The sequence below is a fragment of the Urocampus carinirostris genome, chromosome 17 (assembly GCF_059441175.1).
Source record: "Urocampus carinirostris isolate Australia breed hairy pipefish chromosome 17, RoL_Ucar_1.0, whole genome shotgun sequence".
In the NCBI taxonomy this organism is placed as follows: Eukaryota; Metazoa; Chordata; class Actinopteri; order Syngnathiformes; family Syngnathidae; genus Urocampus; species Urocampus carinirostris.
The window spans coordinates 26,792,496-26,811,163 of NC_142365.1; the positions used below are offsets into that span (position 1 = coordinate 26,792,496).

The window sequence follows — 18,668 nt, forward strand, 5'->3', positions numbered from 1 at the left end:
CTAAACTTTCCGCTGCCATTTGCTTTGCGAAAGGCCTCCAAACCCGTTCACGCAGACGCCTTAATGAGCGCTTGGCGACTTTTACGACAGGCGCTTTGACACCAGCGGCAGCTGGGCGAAGGCCAAGGCCGAGTTCATTGAGGGGAAGGCTTGGAAGTGTCTCCAACTCGTTCTCATTTGAGCGCAGGATAATAGTTGTAAATCTTCAAATGGCACGTTGGATCTCAAGACATCTATGACTTTGCGAAAAATGTGTCACCTCGAATGAATTGGCCGTAAGGCGAAGCAGGACACAGCGACAACAAGAGCAAATAAAGAAATTTAAAAGATGAGGGCAAAGGTTTTTTAGCTCATCTGTTTTTGTCTTTTTAAAAATTCACATTAAGTAAGTCAATAAAGAGGAAACTAAGGGGAACATTACAACTAACAAGCTCAGGGACAGGAGAGGCAGAGAAACGTGCAACTATATGTAAGACGTGCAGTCGGGAAGGCAGGTGAGGCTGTGCCTGATCAGGTCGAAAAAATCCAGACCAACCCGACCGAGCTCGGGGGCATAAAGCCCGAATCTGACCTATTACCTTAATTTGAGGGACCGGGCCCAAACTAAGACCGAAGCTTCATTTTGGCGCCCAGCGAGCTTCGGCGCCAGATTGTACGCTTCAGGAGTGAGGTGCATTTTTTGGCTTAAGTACGCATTATGCTGAAATGCAGTGTTGAGGTGCATCTTCGGGTTTATTTCGGGATCGGTCCCTCAAAATTATGTGTGCACTTCCACGCCGAAGAACGCACGGCCCTGAAATGCAGAACTGAAATGCACGGTTGCGTCTTGCATTCTCTTGTCATTGTTCCTCCTGGATTAGAGGAAACTCCAATTAGCTGACGTTGACGCCGATAATACAGAGAGAGAACCAAGGTATTTTTGAGTATGTTGTAAATAATGATAAAGTACCTATTGTCAAACCTTCAGTTTTGCTCCTGTTATGTATTATAAAAATATTGTTGGCAAAACATGGACTAATTTCTCTCGTTTTTTCCAAAAGTCAAAGTGAAGTTTGTATGCATATTTGTATGCTTGCCAGAAATATATTGCAGGTGCAGATTTTTTTCCCTGGTCTACACCAGTTCTAAGCCAGTTGCTAGGTACCAGTCGAGGCCACCCGCAGGGGACATCCTGCCGTGTTGACGCGGGGCCCCGACAGGCTATGGAGATTTGCAGAAAGGGCCCAAAGTTTCTGCCAACACCCTTGCGACCATCCGCCAAAAGAAAACAAGCCACACCGTATTTAAAGCTGCAGTGTTTAAAATGTAGGAAAAAAGAGCGTCTTGTAGTCCTGAATTTATGGAAATTTTTACCAAATCTTTATGGAACTTAAGATGTAAATTTTCTTATAAGACATTTTTTGATCAGTGCCTATATTAAGAGCTGCAAGAAAGCTGCAGGATAGAGGAGACTGTGGAGTTGGGAAGCATATTTCTCCACAACACTCCACAAAATCATTAATTCGCAAATAATTTTTGGGTTTTTCAATCTGAAAAATGTGAGCAAGCGAATCTCACCTTGAGCACGGTGGAACCAAGCTCCAGGCCCACAAGAACTGTCCTGTCGACCAGCTCGGCCACACGGGGGTCGGCCACCTTGAGCGAGTCCTGAACCAGCTCAGTGACGTCCACCTGCCAGTCGGGCCCCAGCATGGTGATGACCTGGTCGGTTCCCTCGCTGGACGTGGTGTGGAACTGCGTCAGGACTCGAACCAGCGCCCGCTGGTACTGAAGTGTGCATCCGCGGCTCACCCGCCGCTCGTCCTCGTCCTCCTCCGCGTCGCTGTCCCGGGTACTCCTGGACAAGATTAAATTAGACATTTCAAATTATGGGTTCTGGCTAAAAGTGTCTCTTTTGACCTACTTCAGGGGCCACATGGCGAAAGAACTCCTCACATAGAGGCTGGACTAGCGGTTAAGTGGCATAAAAGTTTACCTTTGCTGTTGGGCTAGGGATTTTTCGGAGGTTTCAAATTTCCATATTTATCCGTGTATAACATATATATATATATATATATATATATATATATATATATATACATATATATATATTTCAGATCATTCAGATTTTCAGATTCAGATCTACTTTATTGTCATTCTAGTACACGTGTATACAGAACGAAATGTCGATACATCTGACCCGCACAGTTTCCTTGAATGTACAGATATAAATAAAATATTGTATTGAGTTGTAGTATTGAGTGCTAATAATATACTAAATAATTATGGCTATGTATAGTATTTTACAGTAGCGCAAATAGTGCAAGAGGAGTAGCCAACCAGATGTGCAAAATGGGCAGTCAGGTAAACAAGTCAGGTAAACAGAACAATAACACTGTAACAATAACGCTGTAAGTACAATAGTGCAGAGAAACAGATGTGCAAGGAGTGGCTAGCTATAAAGAACTGCCAGTAGTGCAAAAAGTCAAACAGAACCCACAGATGTACAGATTAGCAGCAGTTTAGATTTACTATGTGTTTGAGTGACCATTTAACAGTCTAATGGCCAGGGGGACAAGACTATTGTGGAACCTGGTGGTCCTGCACCGCACACTGCAGTACCTCTTCCCAGAGGCTAGCATAGTGAACAGTCCATGATGGGGGTGAGAGGGGTCCCTGATAATGTTCTTAGCTTGGGATAGGCAGCGCTTCTATATATATATTTCTTCTATATTATATATATATTTTAATTTTTATATTTCAATCGTAAATAACTTAAAGTTAGGGTGCTCTTTATCCACGAGGTTTTATGGGAGATAACAACCGCAAAGCACTCACTGGATGCAACGGGAATCAAATGCGGGTTAGAGTGGTAAGAGCACAGAATCCTAAACACTAGACCAAATATAGATCATTGGTTCTCGTTGGATTGCGACCCAAATCAAGAAAAAATGTATCCAATGAAAGAATTATACAGCAGAGATAGAAGAATATATTTACATTTTTTTTAAAATACAAAAAGGGTAGCATAACCAACTGCCACTACAGTATCTACATCACATTTAGGCGACCCCCTAAAAAGCTTTTAAATAGCCACATACTTGAAGAAATTCAAAATATGATTAGAATCTACCTAAACATCGCTTATTATTAAATGATGTAGTAAATAAAGAACAATATACGGGTAAAAAGCTTAAAGTATAACATTTTTAAACCATTTACCAAACCATTTACAGAACCTTCCAGCATCGTTTCACTGGCAGACACTCATACACTTTTTAGTATTTTGCAAATGTTTCCTTCCTTGTAACACTAACTGTCTTTGGACCCATTATTATGGGCAGAAAATAGAAATAAAACAAACAAAATCACAATAAAATTAGATGTGGTCCCTCTCAAATGTGCCAATTGACTGAGGAGGTAGAAGAGATCAGGCAGGGCATTATTGCCATCTACTGTTAAGGAGTGTAATTGAATTCTTCTTAGCATCAGTTTCCCAAAGCAAAGGTTCAAGAAGCATCATGCTAAGGCAAAGGCATGCGACTCATTTTTGGGTCCTGACACACAAGTTGAAAAACACTGATATAGATGACATATTTAAAGGCATTAGAAGGGGATTGAATCCGTTGGTGGGCCTGATTCGGCCCCTGGGCTGTATGTTAAATACCTGTGCCTCGGCTTAGACCACATGATGTGGCCTGCAACATCATTTTATATGGCCCACAAGACAATGCTGACAGAAGCACAAGAGGAAAATAGGCTGCATCGTGACAAACAATGACTTGCAGTTTTAAATATGACCACTGAATGTAGTCATAACCAGGCGCTACTCGCAAAGCACCCACTGTATATTTACTGACAATTAATAATCAAGAGTACATTGCGGAAACCCATCCTGATGTTATTTCACTTAAAATAAAAGTCACAAACGCGCTGTTAAAGGCGTATCGCAAATAATGAAAAAAAAAGCACCTGGGTGTCTGAAGAAGTTTAAAGAAGCTTTCTATCGTACATATTAACTTTAATAGCAAAGTTCCCATATTCAGGTATTTTCATAAAAAATTAAAATAAAAAGCAGAAATACTTTTAAATCATTTAATGAGTCAATTAAATCAGTGTTTGCAGTCTTTTTCCCTTTCGGTCTTCATGAGTTTTTTAGAGTTAAATAAAATGTCAAGTAAATGACCATAACTGTCAGGACCAGAACGGAATCAGGACCCAATTGCGTAACGTTTACCACAAGTTTTATTGAAAGAAAGAGGAAGGGCTGCGCCCACGATCCGGTGTTTGCTGGAGGCGGGAAGCAAGTCGGGCTCGCACTCGGCTTGTAATAATAATAATAATAATAATAATAATTTCCTTTGTATTGTCGTGATCTGAATACGGAAGTGGATCTCCAGTAGCGAGCGATGGCGGTGTCAGGGACGGAAAAACAGGTCGGTAGTCGGGACAGGGAGAGCAAAAGCATGGTCGGGTTCCGACACGAGTCATAAGCCAGGACGGGAGAGTAGTTGTAGTCAGGATCAAAAATGGGTCGTAAGCCGGGATGGGTGAGCAGACGTGGTCGGGATCAAAAAAGGTCGTAGCCGGAGACAAACGGGAGCAAAAACGGGACAGGCGGGAGTCAGGGTCAAAAAGGCTTGTCTTGTATAAACAGAGGTTCGCAGACGGACTGACAACAGGGGAGTAACAGGACAGCGTTTAAATAGGGACAGGAAGCCAATCAGAACCCGCAGCGGTTGGCGCAAAATGAGCGGGCACAGGTGATTCACATCGGTAATCATGAGAACAATCGAGATTAAATCTTAGAGAAGGAAAATATATTGAGGACAAAAAATCCTTAATAATTGTTCTATAATCAAATCTTTCATCCCTGAATTATAATTTAATTGTTAGCCTCTAAAAACAACACAAACCATCCAGCTAAGGCATAATTTTTATGCCATTAATTTACTAGTCTGGCTTCCTTTAGAATGTTTTTTTTCTCACATGTTCCCCCCGAGTTAAAATAAGTTTGACACAGTGAGTTTTTTTTAGGTCCAGGATTTCTGAAGAATTGCATTTGGATATGTTAGTTGGAATAAAAAATGAGAGAAAAGAGTGTAGCCTATGCAATATGTTTTGCAGGGACTCAGTGTCATTAGAAGCACCGCCACTCCCTATTCCTGCGCCAGCGCCTTAAACGCGCCGTTTGTATTCAGCGCGCATTGGAGCGCTTTGGGTGGATGGTGATGTACTCCGGCGGCGAGGACAGCAGCCAAGCGCCACCGCGCTCTTAATGCCGCCATTAAACATCCACTAAATGAAGTGTTGGGGGCCTGTTTGTTACCACCACGAACATGACTGGCATGCAGGAAGAGCCCCGTGGTGCTGATGGCTGTCTGTCATGGGGCAGGGGATTTTGTCTTAATGGTCATTGATATCATAGCATTGCGTTCTGATATACAGCAGATATCGGGGACAGATATGGGAAGGCGCTCTGCGTTGGGTGGGTGTGACTGAATGTGCGACTGTGATACGCTTGCGTAAATTAAGTGTTTTTATACTGTGGGGCACTGAAAAATTAGACACTGTCCCTTTAAAGGTGGTGTCCGTAACCTCAGAATATTATACTTGCTGACAAGAACTGTCGAGCTGCTTCTGTAGCGCGTGCAAGTACTGTCTATCTTAGGTGCGTTCGAATCAACTCTTCTTTTTTCATGTTCTTGGGGGTTTGGGTTGAGATTTGGACTGTATTTGAAACAGTCCCTTTCTTTCTTTCACCATTTTCATCCTGGAATGAAAGAAATCCCCACTGGCAGAGACTTGGTCATCTTTTATGGAAAAAAATAAAGCTTTTAAGCATTAAAAGTCTGTGCTGGTATTTTCGCTTTTCTCAACACTGCGTGTAGTCAGCTGCCGAGTCTCGGCATATGGGCTCCCCACACTGCCATACGAGATGCAAAACTCAGCACAATTTGTGTTGACAATGATCTGATCAAAGTTACTTCCTCCATCTAGTGGTGATTTAATATACTAAAAACATTCCCAGAGGGTTGATATTAACAGAAGGGCTGCACCAAAGACTTTAGAATAGTCTAAAAAATAAAAAATATTTTTACTTTTGGCGATCAGGGACAATTCTTCTGATAAAATATTTATATAGATAAAATATTTAATTTAAACTTTTTAAGGACTTCTCAAACCCCACACGAACTAACAAACAAAAAAGCCCTACCCCCCTGAATGTAAAGTACAAACCTCAACAGGCTAGGGAAAAAAGGAAGTAACACCAGTAAATGACACTGTCGCGGAGGGAGGAAAAAAACAAAACGTTGGTCGCTGTAAATGTTCAGGAGCAAAGCCCTAATCATCCCTGCCGCTAAGGTACGAAAAGCACTTGTTTGTTTTGAGAAGCTTTTGATACACATTCTGGTGGCGCTAATCAAGTCTTCGTGTCGGCCTCGTCGGCTAAACGCGTCGGGAGGCGACATGACAAAGTGGATCAGATTGCACCTGAGAGCCTTGCTGCGGGAATCTAATTGGAACAAAACAGGAAACAAAAAAAAACCCTCCGAAAAAGATTTCTGCTTTTCACTTGTGGGTGCTTTTGACAAACAGGCTCAATGCTCTTTGGATATTGAGTGAAACTAAAAATAGAGTCCTCAGGAAAAATACTTGGGAAAGTAGAACAAAACCACAAAAAAACACGTGTTTTATCAAGGTGGGTACCAGTCTAAGGTAATGCCATCAGGAAACTATAAGCCTAATTTTCAAGTTCAAGAACATTAAGATTGCTCTAAAAACGCATTTTTGTACTAAAATTATGTCAACCAGTTTTTCTCAACTGGTCGGTCAGAACCCAAAAACTGGTAGGTCGGGTTTTAGTGGGTCATGAACCTTTGCCCTGGTAAAAGTAACGCTAAGAAGATAAAAATTGAATGGATAATTACACAGTAGATGGTGATAATGCACTGCTTGATCTCTTCTTACTGTTCAGTTAATTGAAGGTGACCCGAGTATGTTTGTAAGGGACCATCTCTCATTTTATTGTGATTTTGTTTGTTTTATTTCTGTTTTCTTCCCTGTGCTAATGGGTACTAAAAAGGCAGCGATAAGGGGAAGGAAACATGTAAAACAGATCAAGGATGGAATAAAAGGAGATTATAGCAACATCCAAATATTTTGAATGAATGTCTACCACTGCTTGAAGGTACAGTAAATGGTTTAAAAATGTTAAACCTGGTGCTTTTTTTAGCATTATTCTTAAAAAAATAAATAAACCATTGACATATTGTTATAAATTTGCACTACTTTGTAAAGATTGTGCATTTTTATTTATCCTGCCAGTGCTTTATATTAATTTTCTTTTAAAAGTCTTTATTACATGTTTACCCTGGAGTGTCATACCACATTTTACAACATTAAATCGATGACAATAAAGAAAAAAAAGAAAAAATCCAGTTTATTTATTGCTGCGTTAGCCACCTTATGGTGTACCCTCAACAAGTCAAATAATCATATTATAAATAACATTTTCTTTTTGTAGTTAGGGTGTTTGTTTTTAACTAACTTACAGAACGGCTTACCTTCGATCAGGCAAAATGGGCACCCGCCAACCCTTGATGAAGCTCAGGTTGCTATCAGAGAGTTCCACCTTCAGTGGGAGCTTTGGCACCCAGACGGTGAGTTCCAGGGGAGCGCTCAGGTGCTCATAGCTGAAGATAATCCTGGCGTTCATGGAGCCTCGCGTCTCCTTGCCGTTGACGAACACATAATCGCAATTCATGGAAACCTGGCGAATAAAGGGGGGAAGGTTAAGGTCAGGCGCAACCATCTTTATGGTAATGATCACCTCCGCGGCAGAGGGTTTTGAAATTCGCAGCGGATACACTGGTGGCTATCAACATTGGAATGTATTTGTTGTTTCAAGGATGAGTCTTGGTGTGCAACAAATATAACACACAGGGCAAAAAAAAATATCCAACAGCAAAATGTCTGACAAAAAAAGACTCAGGTTAAGAATCTTCACAAATTACCTGAAAAAAGTATAATTTGATGGACATGCATTGTGTAGTGCTGCATTGTGCTTGGAGTTGGCTGTAGACACACTTTTTCTAAACCAGAAGCTAGTTTTCAACAATAACTCGTGTCATAGCCAAAAGCAGATTTCATGCAAAAACTAGCATAGTCTTTGTCTGTGCAGAAATCTAATAGCACTTTCTTCCGAAAATACTGTAAACTAGTGTATTTCAGCGTATGTCAATAACCAGCAAAATATGCTTTTAAGTCATAAACTAGCTTCTTCTATAGAAAAAAATAGCCATGTTTTATTAAAGCCAAAACTTCCCTTGAAGAAAAAACAATATGGAAATCTAGTCTTCTACGCCAGAAATTCGATAACATTTTGAGATGTCTTCTTTAAAATCAAAAACAATCTTCTTTTCGACTAAAGTTTAGCTTCTTACATGACTAATACTGGCATTGTCTTCATTTGTGCAGAACGCTTTGGTCACCTTCTTCCTCAATGGAAAACAGTGTCTGACAAAATCTTCCTCCAAGCAGTAAAACAACATCTCATCAAGCAAAAACAAGCAATGACATAATCGACAGCAAAGATTATGTGCAAAGCTAGCATTGTTTTCTCCACAAGAAACGTGGGTCTCCTTCTATAATAAAATCATGAGATGTATTTTTCAAAGTGGAAAACTAGCTTGCTCTTGCTTTACTGTTAAGGAAGTCAGCATCGTTTTGATAGGTCCCGAGAACATTAAAGATAAGGGGAAGGAAAAGTGGAAAACAATGGCAATGATCCAGTCGAAGCAAGAAATGATTGCAAAATATGTAAGGGGTGTCCGAGTGTCTGCTTAAAGATTTTTTTAATTGTTTAAAATTGTTTTCATTTATCTTTTCTACTAGTATAGTGATTGTAATTATTTACACATTTAAAAACTGTTCAGGTACTTAGGTACACATTTAACTAATTCTGGGTACCTACTTCTTTGGGTATGTGAGTATTTACAGCAATTTTAGGGGAGTGATGTTGGCTTATATGCAAGTATATATGTACATATCTTTTTATGTGGAAAAATACATTTTTGCCGAGTGCGACTTATACTCTTGAGAAACTTATAGTATATTCATTTTTGATCAAAAACACATTGACTAGATAACATAATACTGTTAAAGGGCATGTATTATTTAAATATTCATAAACCATATAACTTGGGAGCATTATGTACACACTGCAGTTGACATTTTGCACACAACTCCGAATTTGTGCTCATTTATTTTTTCACAACTAACATTTATGAAACAGAACCAGAACCTAATTTATAGAGCTCTTTTCAGACATTATAATGCAACATATCCAATTTACTGGAACCCAATCAAAACCTTTACTGGGCCATAAACGAACTCCCAATTGTCACTGTGGCGGAGGTTCCCATACAGGCTAACAAGATAATAAAAAGCCACACGTGTCCTGAAGGTCGGGCGAGGCGGGACAGACCATAAAGAGTTTACAGGCCGAAACCGTGATGTTGAATGTCCCGTGGGCGCCCATACGTTGGTCACCTATTTTTCTGCCATTTGTGGAAATTATTTTGAATTATCACAAGCAGGAAAATGCAAAAATGCTCACAATGCAGACGATTGGCTTGAAAAAAAATCAGTCGAGGAAAACAGGTGCTACGGTGCATCGGAGGGGTCTCGCCGACATCGTTTATCATTTTTCATTATCCATTAAAGCGAAGAACAAGTGAGCCGTGTGATATTGAGCTTGGCTAACCATCCCTCCGTTAATTTAATGCGGCAACTTCAGGCGAAGAGAAATACACCTGACAGTTCAATAACTATCTGCAATAACTGTAAAATAGTTCGAGAGTCATAAATGTAATCCCAAATCCTTAAACATGAAAATTGTAAAGAAAACAGTTCATGTTTTTGTCTTATACTTCCTGAGCTCATCAAAGTAACACCAGCACCCTAACCAGGTCATTCGCCGTATAGTTTTTACATGTTAATTAGTCGAAGATGTTATCAGTGTTTTAACCCAAATTTAGGTAGTTTTTTGTGGAGAATGCATAGGCCTAAGGTTGGCAACCCAAAATTTTGAAAGAGGCAGATCGGACCAAGAAAAAAATAACCCATAAGTTTGGAGCAGCAGAAAATAATAAAAAGCTTTACATACCGGCGGACACTATGTTGCAACCACCTGATATATATATATATATATATATATATATATATAATATAGATCTTTCCATGGGGTCCATGACACAATTTCTGAGACACAGTAATGATATAAATAAAACATTTTTTTATTCTGCCTCGCTATGTCTCACATCCTATTTATCCAATTTTGAGCCCAGCGCAGATAAGTGATTCAGGGAGTGCCACGCCTCAGCCCTAAAGTAAAGGTAGCTTAGCGGAGAGAGAACGAAAGAAAGAGAAAACGGGTGGAGCGGACTTGACTTTGATTGTGGATTGCACTGCACATATAGTTTTGAAGTGAATGAAGAGAAAATAAGAGTAATTAAAGTTTTGACCACTATTTTACACCTGATGAATTGTGTGGAAAAGAAGAATCACGGGTCAAGATCTTTTTGGCTCCTATCTTGACATGATCCTTAATGATGACGTCAGAAAGGAAGATCTCATCGAACTTCGCCATCCATCTACAATTTGAGAACGAGTCAAACAGGACCTTTTGGTGGGAGGGGTTTGGAACTGTTCCCAAAACTTGTCAAATTAACCTTGGAATACTATGTTTTCTTCGTTATACGTACAAGTGTGAGGCTAGGTTTTTAACGCTATTAGATGTGAAGACAAAAAAACGAAATAGTTATGAGAATTGCCCTTTCGTGTGTTAAACCATGTTTTGATTTATTGTGCAAAATATTAAAAGCAATAGTACGTGAGCCACTCAAATTGAGTATTTCTTTGTACAATAATGGCATAGCTGCGTCCAGCACTACATTATTCGCAAAAATTGAGGTTGGGGGCCGGGAACTTTTTGAACATCTTCAGATGACGTCAAAGCTTAGGGGCGACCTGGAGAACCACTGCTATAGGTCTAATTTCATTAGAAAACATTAAGAGTGTTTGTGTCATTTTTGTCGTCCTACAGAGCCATATTATTTTCCATTATCAATTATTTCTGAAATAGTTCAAGGGAGCCACTAGGGGGCACCAAAGAGTTGCATGCAGCTGCAGAGCCGCTTGTTGGTGACCCATTGTCAAATCGTTGTGTCGCAAGTGGATGTAGTAATGATACAGCAGGTAGTAATGATAACCGTGACTGATCAATGAAAGGCAGCCGCAGCCTTGGCGGAAAAACGCGAGGTTGGCAAACCCAAAAAAAAAACCTGCAGTGAGCAGCCAGGTTAGCCAGGAACCAACAACTAAAAATGGCAATGGCAACAATCGCAAAGCTAGCAACACCAGGCTAGCCGGCCAAACAACAGACGCTAGGCAGCCAACAAGCGCCAACCAGGACAGAAAAGACCTTGGCTGCCTTGACGCTAATGGGGAACTAATCGGACAAAATTATACCAATCGCTACACTCGTGGATAAAAACACAAACCAAAAGTCACATTCACCCACTTCTAAGCAGTGTTATGCAATCGCTGTTCACTACAATCACTCTGTTTTGGAGCTGGGCTCGCTTGTTGTAGTCTTACAATGATATCACAGCTCTGGAGGAAACAAGCCACATAGGTCAACTTTGAGACCAAGTTCCTGCAGACCCCAGCACCTGGAACATTTTGCAACATGTTTGCATAATTGTGGGGAGGAACAATATTCGTTTTGTGCCAGATTGAAAAAAAATCTGTTTAGGAATAACTTTAAAACATAGAAAAGTCCATTACAAAGCTCTGCGGTTGTGAACATGTCAAATATGAACCTTTTGGTCCCAAAACCACCAACAAAGCAACACCCGGAACCTTTGGGTCTGCTGCTCAGAATGCACCTGGCCTCCTTCAAGCTAAAAATAGTCATCCCTTCTTTCATTCTTGGTTCCCGTTGTGCAGGTGCACACAATGTCAATAGGGAGTAAGACCAAAGCACGCCACACGCCGGCCCCCAACTGCCAACGATCCCCCGCTACCCTCCTTGGGCTATGTGACTCACTGATGCCAAGTGAAGGCAAAACATATAAGGCCTTGTGCCGTCCCATCACATCGCAAAGAAAAAAGTATATACACAATATTAATACAGGCAAAAAAAAAAAGTAAAGAAATTAATTACCACTACAAATTACCGTACTTTCCGCACTATAATGTGCATCAAATTACAAGGCGCACCCCCTAAAAATAGTCTTTTGTGAACGTTTTTCCATTTACAGTTAGGTACGAAAATATTTGAAGCGTGACAAGTTTTTTTTTTTAGATGATCACATAAAGACATTCTGAAATACAATTATATAATTGATATAGGTTTAAAAAGCACAATCTTAGTTGCAATTTGAGACTTTCCACATACAATTCGGAATAAGGGTTTAGGAAACATAGCCCTTTACACTCTTTACGGCCCCTTTTCAAGGGACAAAAGTAATTGGAGAATGGACACAGAGGGCTGTAATTGACTGAGAGGCTCATCCCTTGTTAAATTGTCATCAATATAGTAGTGAACATGTCTTGAATTGATTGTAGGTGTGTCACTTTGCAGTTGAAAGCTGTTGTTATGACCACACATCATGTGTTCAAAGGAGGGTTCAATAGAGGTGAAGCATAAGATCCAGAGACTAAAAAAAGAAGAAATACTTAAGAGAGATAGCTGAAATTCTTGGGAAAAAAACCAAATCAACAGTTTTGTACATTCATAAAAAAAGGAATGCACTGGTAAGGTTAGTACTTACAACATCTAACAGTCCAACTAGCAGGACGCACGCTTCACCGGCACGAACGAGACGCAGACTCCGGTAAAAACAGGGGTGGGGGACTATGCGCTACAATAACAGCCGAATCATTGACACACACTGCTCTCTCGATATAGTTTCTAGCAGTATCGTGTAGACCCTTCTAACTACAGAGAGAGCTAACTGTGGTCATTGTGGTTGCTGTTTACGTTCCACCGGAAGCTAACGTTCCACCGGATGCTAAAGATAGCATAGCGCTAAATCTCCTGCTCGCTGCTATCAATAAACAGCAGCTTGCACACCTCGACGGAGCTTTTATCGTTGCCGGCGACTTTAATCATCTTAAGGACTGTACATCCCAAATTCATTCAATACGTGGACTCAGCAATTAGGGAAAAAACACTGGACCGTGTGTACAGTAAGATCAAACATCTAGTTGGATCCGGCCATCTCTGTCTGTCTTCACTGATGACTAGCCGTACGCATTCTGAAATATACAGAGATATACTTTCTGCTCAGATTCATTCAAATACCTAAAATAATAAATACAAAACAAAATACTCATAGAAACACAACTGTTGTTAGTGTTTCTATCTTGGAAAGGTCTGTTCAGGACAGCCGCTTCTCCAACAACCGCTTCTTGTGCTCACTAGAAGCCAGATGCTACCGCGTTAATTACCTGCTATCGCTCAAGTGGATCACACACACTCATAGGCGGAAACACAAGCACACACTTTCATCTCAGAGCTTTTGTCTGGACGTGTCACAAATGAATGCCATGTCAATGATAGACGGGAACAAAAAGTGCTATCATATCTCCTCATATTTCCACATTGTCTGATTAATTGCCAGCAGGAAGGCGGTGAGGGTTAGCACTTTTTTTCCAACCCGAGCAACAGCGTGTTAAATAGAATGAAAGCTGACACATGGCCCAGCATTAGCAGGCACCGTGTCGCCACTAAGGAGCTTTCATTGCCTTGATGGATGAGTGTTAAACGGATGTGAGCTAATTTAGCCACGCTGGCCTAAGAGGCGCACAGATATGTAGCATATTTTCCAGCCTATGAACGTATAAAAATAAAAAAAGAAATGTTTGAAAATTGCAGTTGCACCTTTAATGCGCCTTACCGCGCGGAAAATCTGGTAAATAGTTACAATGAAATGCTACTGATTAGTTTAATGTGTCAGAACCAGAACAGATGGTAGACCCAAACGAGTTGAGTAGCCGGGCCGGGCAATCGGAGCGTGGTTGTTGGTCAGAAACGAGTTGAGTAGCCGGGACGGGAGATCAGAGCGTGGTCGAAGGAAGGAAAAAGTCACGGAGCCGGTGATGATCGGAAGCCAGGGGCAGACGAGCAGGATACAGGTAAGGACAGGTCAGACGGTAGCCAGAGTCAAACAGTGCTTGCCTTGCATGTGCGGAGGTTCGCTGGCAGACTGACAAGGAGTGAATGAAGGCGTTGGGTTTAAATAAGAGGGGAACCAATCAGGCAACGAGCAGCAGCTGGGGCCAAACGAGCTGGTATAGGTGAGGCCAATGGGTAATTGTGACAAAATGTTTTGTAGACACTCAAAATATAAGGAGTGGACATGAATATATTTTGAACAAGGAGAACAGGAGATGACTAAAAAAACACAATGCCAAAATGTAAATCTGTTCTAAAAACCCTCCTTTGAGCCCTTTCTGTATAAGAAATTTCCTAGGTTACAAAAAGAAGATCCGCCCTAGACGGTTGATAAATCAAACAACAGCAACATGATTGGCCGATAGTGACAATGATGTGAAAAGTGCATGATAGTAAAAATGACAAACAGCAGTGAAGAATAATAGTCACAATAACAAACTGACATCCTTTGCAAGCTCCTTTGCAGGTGTCCAATTGGAAAAACTTATACGATAACCATTTATGAATTAATCTATTCTGGTGTTGACACGATATTTCATGAAACCTTATGTTCAATAAAATCCTTTTTAATTTTTTTTTATTGATGCAACCTAAGCCATCACGTTAGTTTGAATTGAATGTGCTCTATAGTCTCGCATGGCCTTATATATGAAAAAAATATTTCACAAAATATTATTTTTGAAGGTGCACCTTATAATCCGGTGCGTCTTATAGCCCAGAAAATATGGTACATTAGCCTGTTGTTACAAGGTGAAATGATGCTGAACTATTTTCTTTCTGCACAGAAATGAAGCGAGAAGGAAAAAAGGGAAGAAGATAGGGAAAACAGCTTTAAGGGTTTTGTTCCTATAGTCGCAAAAGTACTGGTGACGGCACCCGCCGGCATACAACATTACTGTTTGGCAAGTTTGTCAGAAAAAGGTGTGAAAGCGGCAAGCGAAACTCATTTTTCCAATATGATGTGTATTTTTTTTATCTTCATGGACAGGAAGGGCACCGATCAGCAAATATAAATAAAATCAGCCCTAAAGTAAGTTACAGTTGCTCATTACTTTTTATGTGATGGGAAGCAAATGAAGCTGTGCCATAACTGTCATCATGAAAATATACAATTAAAAATATATAAAATGGTAATATGTATTCAGAGTTATAGTTCTTTCTCATTTACCATGACCATTTTGGGTTCCTGTTTTTAAAATTGCTGAATTTTCACCTCATATTATGAGTATCATTGATAAAATTAATATGTAACGTATTACCCTCCTGAGCGTCTAAAGATGCAAAGTAAGGCACATAATTCTCTTGCCTCATGGCAAAGGTCAATGGTGAGACCAAGGATTCTGATCACCCCCAAACAATAGCATTACAATTGCGGCGCCCTCTGTTGGCTGCGGCTGCATCGACTCGCTACAACGGGTCAGGTGTATCGACATTTCGTTCTGTGTACATTGTTACAAAGAATGACAATACAAAGGAAATTATTATTATTATTATTAGCAAACTACCATCAAGTCAAGCCATCCAGTACAGATGCTGCCCTACGATCTCGTTCGTAAGTTAAATTTGTTCATAAGTTGCTTCAGTGCTATATTTTGTATGGAATGTATGTTTAATGTTTATATAAGTATCTATAAGGCTTGTAACATGTATTGTTTTGTACTAAAAAATAAACATTTCATAAATAAAGTTGAGTTGTTGTGGCAAATACACTTGCATTTGCATTCGCACACATGTAGAAATTTAGGAGGACTTTGCTTGTGGGTAAAAGGTTGCGTAACCTTGAAGATACCGTTGCCAGACGGCGTGCAAGGAACAGTCACGTACTCATTCGAGATACGGGACCGCCTTTTGGGGTGTATTCAATCAAGCGTAAACGTCACTACTGCTTTAAAACCATTGTCTTGTAAACAGCTCGCTGAGAGAACCTTCGTTGCAATAAAGGTCTCTTCCTCCAACGCTGGCTTCTGTTTATCTGTTCCCTTATCTTACTTATCTATCGAACCGACAAATTCTCCAATGTTGAATTCCTCAACAAATCAATGGCGCCCAACGTGATGATCTGGCCATAAGATAAACAGAAAAGGGAAAAGACTTCTCAATGGGATGGTCTCGAACGGGCGACTGAGGTAAGGAATGTTTTTTTTTTTCTCTCCTTACTTCAGTTTGCTCGTCGAGGTCGTGGGAAGTACGGGAGCCATTGTTGGAGCTAAATTATGAGAAAGCGTGCACGTGGATTTCCGTCTTAAAGTCTGGCCCCCAAGTTAGGACGGATGAGATATGTAAACTGAGTTGAGATTTTTTGTCCGAACGGGAATTATGAGCTCAGATAATCCTGTTTTTTATGGGACTGGCTGCGTGAAAAAGATAATAAGGCTAATTTACCTAGAATAAAAAGGTGTGCAGCGCGTCGGTTTAGATATAAGTTATGATTGTCTTGAGATCTGTTTAAAGCTGTGATAAGACGTCGTCATTTGCTAATGACAGTTCAACAATAGACTATCTATATATGGTTGATACGGGAAATATTTATTTGTTTCCCTAGTGGATTTATGATTTGGGAGTCGGACATGTAACCTTGACTTAATAAAAAGTGTGGTGCGTGGAAGACCGCCATTTTCTAAAATCTGATTTTGTTAGACCGACGCTAGAAAATGAGCAGTAATCGATGTTTTATTATTAAAATACTTTCGCATAGAACAGGCGATACAAAGAATGTGTGGGAATTGATGACATGTTTTGGTGTGGGAGATGTCTCATTCGGGAATGTTGGTGTGTGCCAGCTAGCGAGAATTGTGCGTGTGTCTTTCTGTCTGTGGATGTGTGTTCTCCCCCGCCCGGCTAGCTCAGTCGGTAGAGAATGAGACTCTTAATCTCAGGGTCGTGGGCTTCGCTGAGTGATTTTTATTTCAATGGCAGATAACATCGCTTGCTTAAATGTGATTTCTCTTTATTTAAATAATAACGGTCATTAAAAAAAAAATGTTACCAATGAGCAAACGTTACTGCTTTTATATTTAATATTAAAAAGAGGTAATTATATAATAAAATAAATACAAGTAAAAGTGTCCTAAACGTTTGTTAAAGACCCTTTTGAAATGTGATATTTATTTGACTGTTTATGCAGATTATATTCTGTATTTCTGTAAAAAAGGAAATAAAATATCTTATTTTGTACGCGGGTGATTTATACGACGCTGTGCGGAGGAGAACCTTTGATGTTTTTGTCTTTTCTGTTTTTGTTTTGTTTGGCGTTGGGTGTGGAGTTATGGATGCATGGATGAATGATGGAGTGACTGCTTCTTGGTTTTTGTGGGTTATTAGCGCAAACCGTTGGTTCTTTTTGTCTTTTTTGTTTTTTGTTTTTTGTTTTTTACCCCCCCCTTACCCCCACCACTCTGTCTATCTCCGTGTGAGTTGAGCTCAACCGTGTGTATTGTTTCCCTTTACTTTATGTAACGTTATGTTAAGTGGTGTCATAAAAATAAAAAAATGGAGGGATTACTTAATTCGTCAAGTCAAGTGCTCCTTTTGCGTGTGGCCTTTTGATTTGTGAGATCTTGTTCCGATAAACGTAATAAGTATAGTTTGGGTAAATTGAGGACAATTTGGCAAGCTTTTTCAAAATACAATGAAGAGCAGATTACTTGATCTTGAGGAAGACCATGAAAAATTTAAGAATTTAATTGCTAAGGTGATGTCTTCATTCATTCATTCAGTCATTTAACCTAGACTAAACATCCGAGTTTGTAAACATGACCGATTTAGCAGGATTCAGAAGTCAGACGATCGTTGAAAAGGGCTGAAGATGGACAGAAAAACGAGCAAAGAACAAACAAAGACGTTCACTCATCCGTTGTCTGCGCCCTTGTCTACAGAAGGGTCGTGGGGACACTGGAGCACATCCAGGCTTTCCTCAAACAGTGCTGATTGCAGCCAGTTACGAGGAGAAAAAGGTAGACAGCTGGGCACCAAGGTCAGTCTGGTACTGATAGCTCACGAAAACATTCCGGCGGCAGACTGCGAGTGAACGTCACAATGGACTGAGCCAGACGGCCAAGGCCGTCGACGGTGATAACTAACAACACAAATCTGCTTTGAATCACGCTAGAATCTTGTTGATTGACGTAGTGTTTACAAATCTGAGGAATATTGATACGTTTGGATTGTGAATTATTTTATTTTTAACACAGAAATACTGCTAAAATTGTATTTTGAATCTGCTTTCCAGGAAATCGGTGATTGTGTCTCCAGAGGAAAGGAGAATAGGTAACAGGGAAATACCTTTGACTTTATATCAGATAAATTTGTTTGTTCTAAAGGTTGTGAAGGGCATCTTACAAAAACTACACATTAAACAATGGTTCCATGGGTGAATTAGGTACAACCCACTACAGTACTTTCATTTATAGATAAACTCTTCTGCCATAACAAAGACATTAGA

The 18,668-nt window shown here is 40.2% G+C and overlaps 1 protein-coding gene across 4 annotated transcripts in view; it reads right to left on the reverse strand.

The window, feature by feature from the left end:
* The window catches only part of tmem132e (transmembrane protein 132E), a 508,399-nt gene that overhangs the window by 20,273 nt on the left and 469,458 nt on the right, over positions 1 to 18,668 (reverse strand). For all 4 annotated transcript variants that reach the window (XM_088320489.1, XM_088320488.1, XM_088320487.1 and 1 more), the window contains exons 6-7: positions 7,548 to 7,753; positions 1,558 to 1,837 (exon numbers count right to left, since the gene is read on the reverse strand). In XM_088320489.1, the coding sequence (XP_088176615.1) occupies positions 1,558 to 1,837; positions 7,548 to 7,753 (486 nt within the window). The remainder of the gene's footprint in view (positions 1 to 1,557; positions 1,838 to 7,547; positions 7,754 to 18,668) is intronic.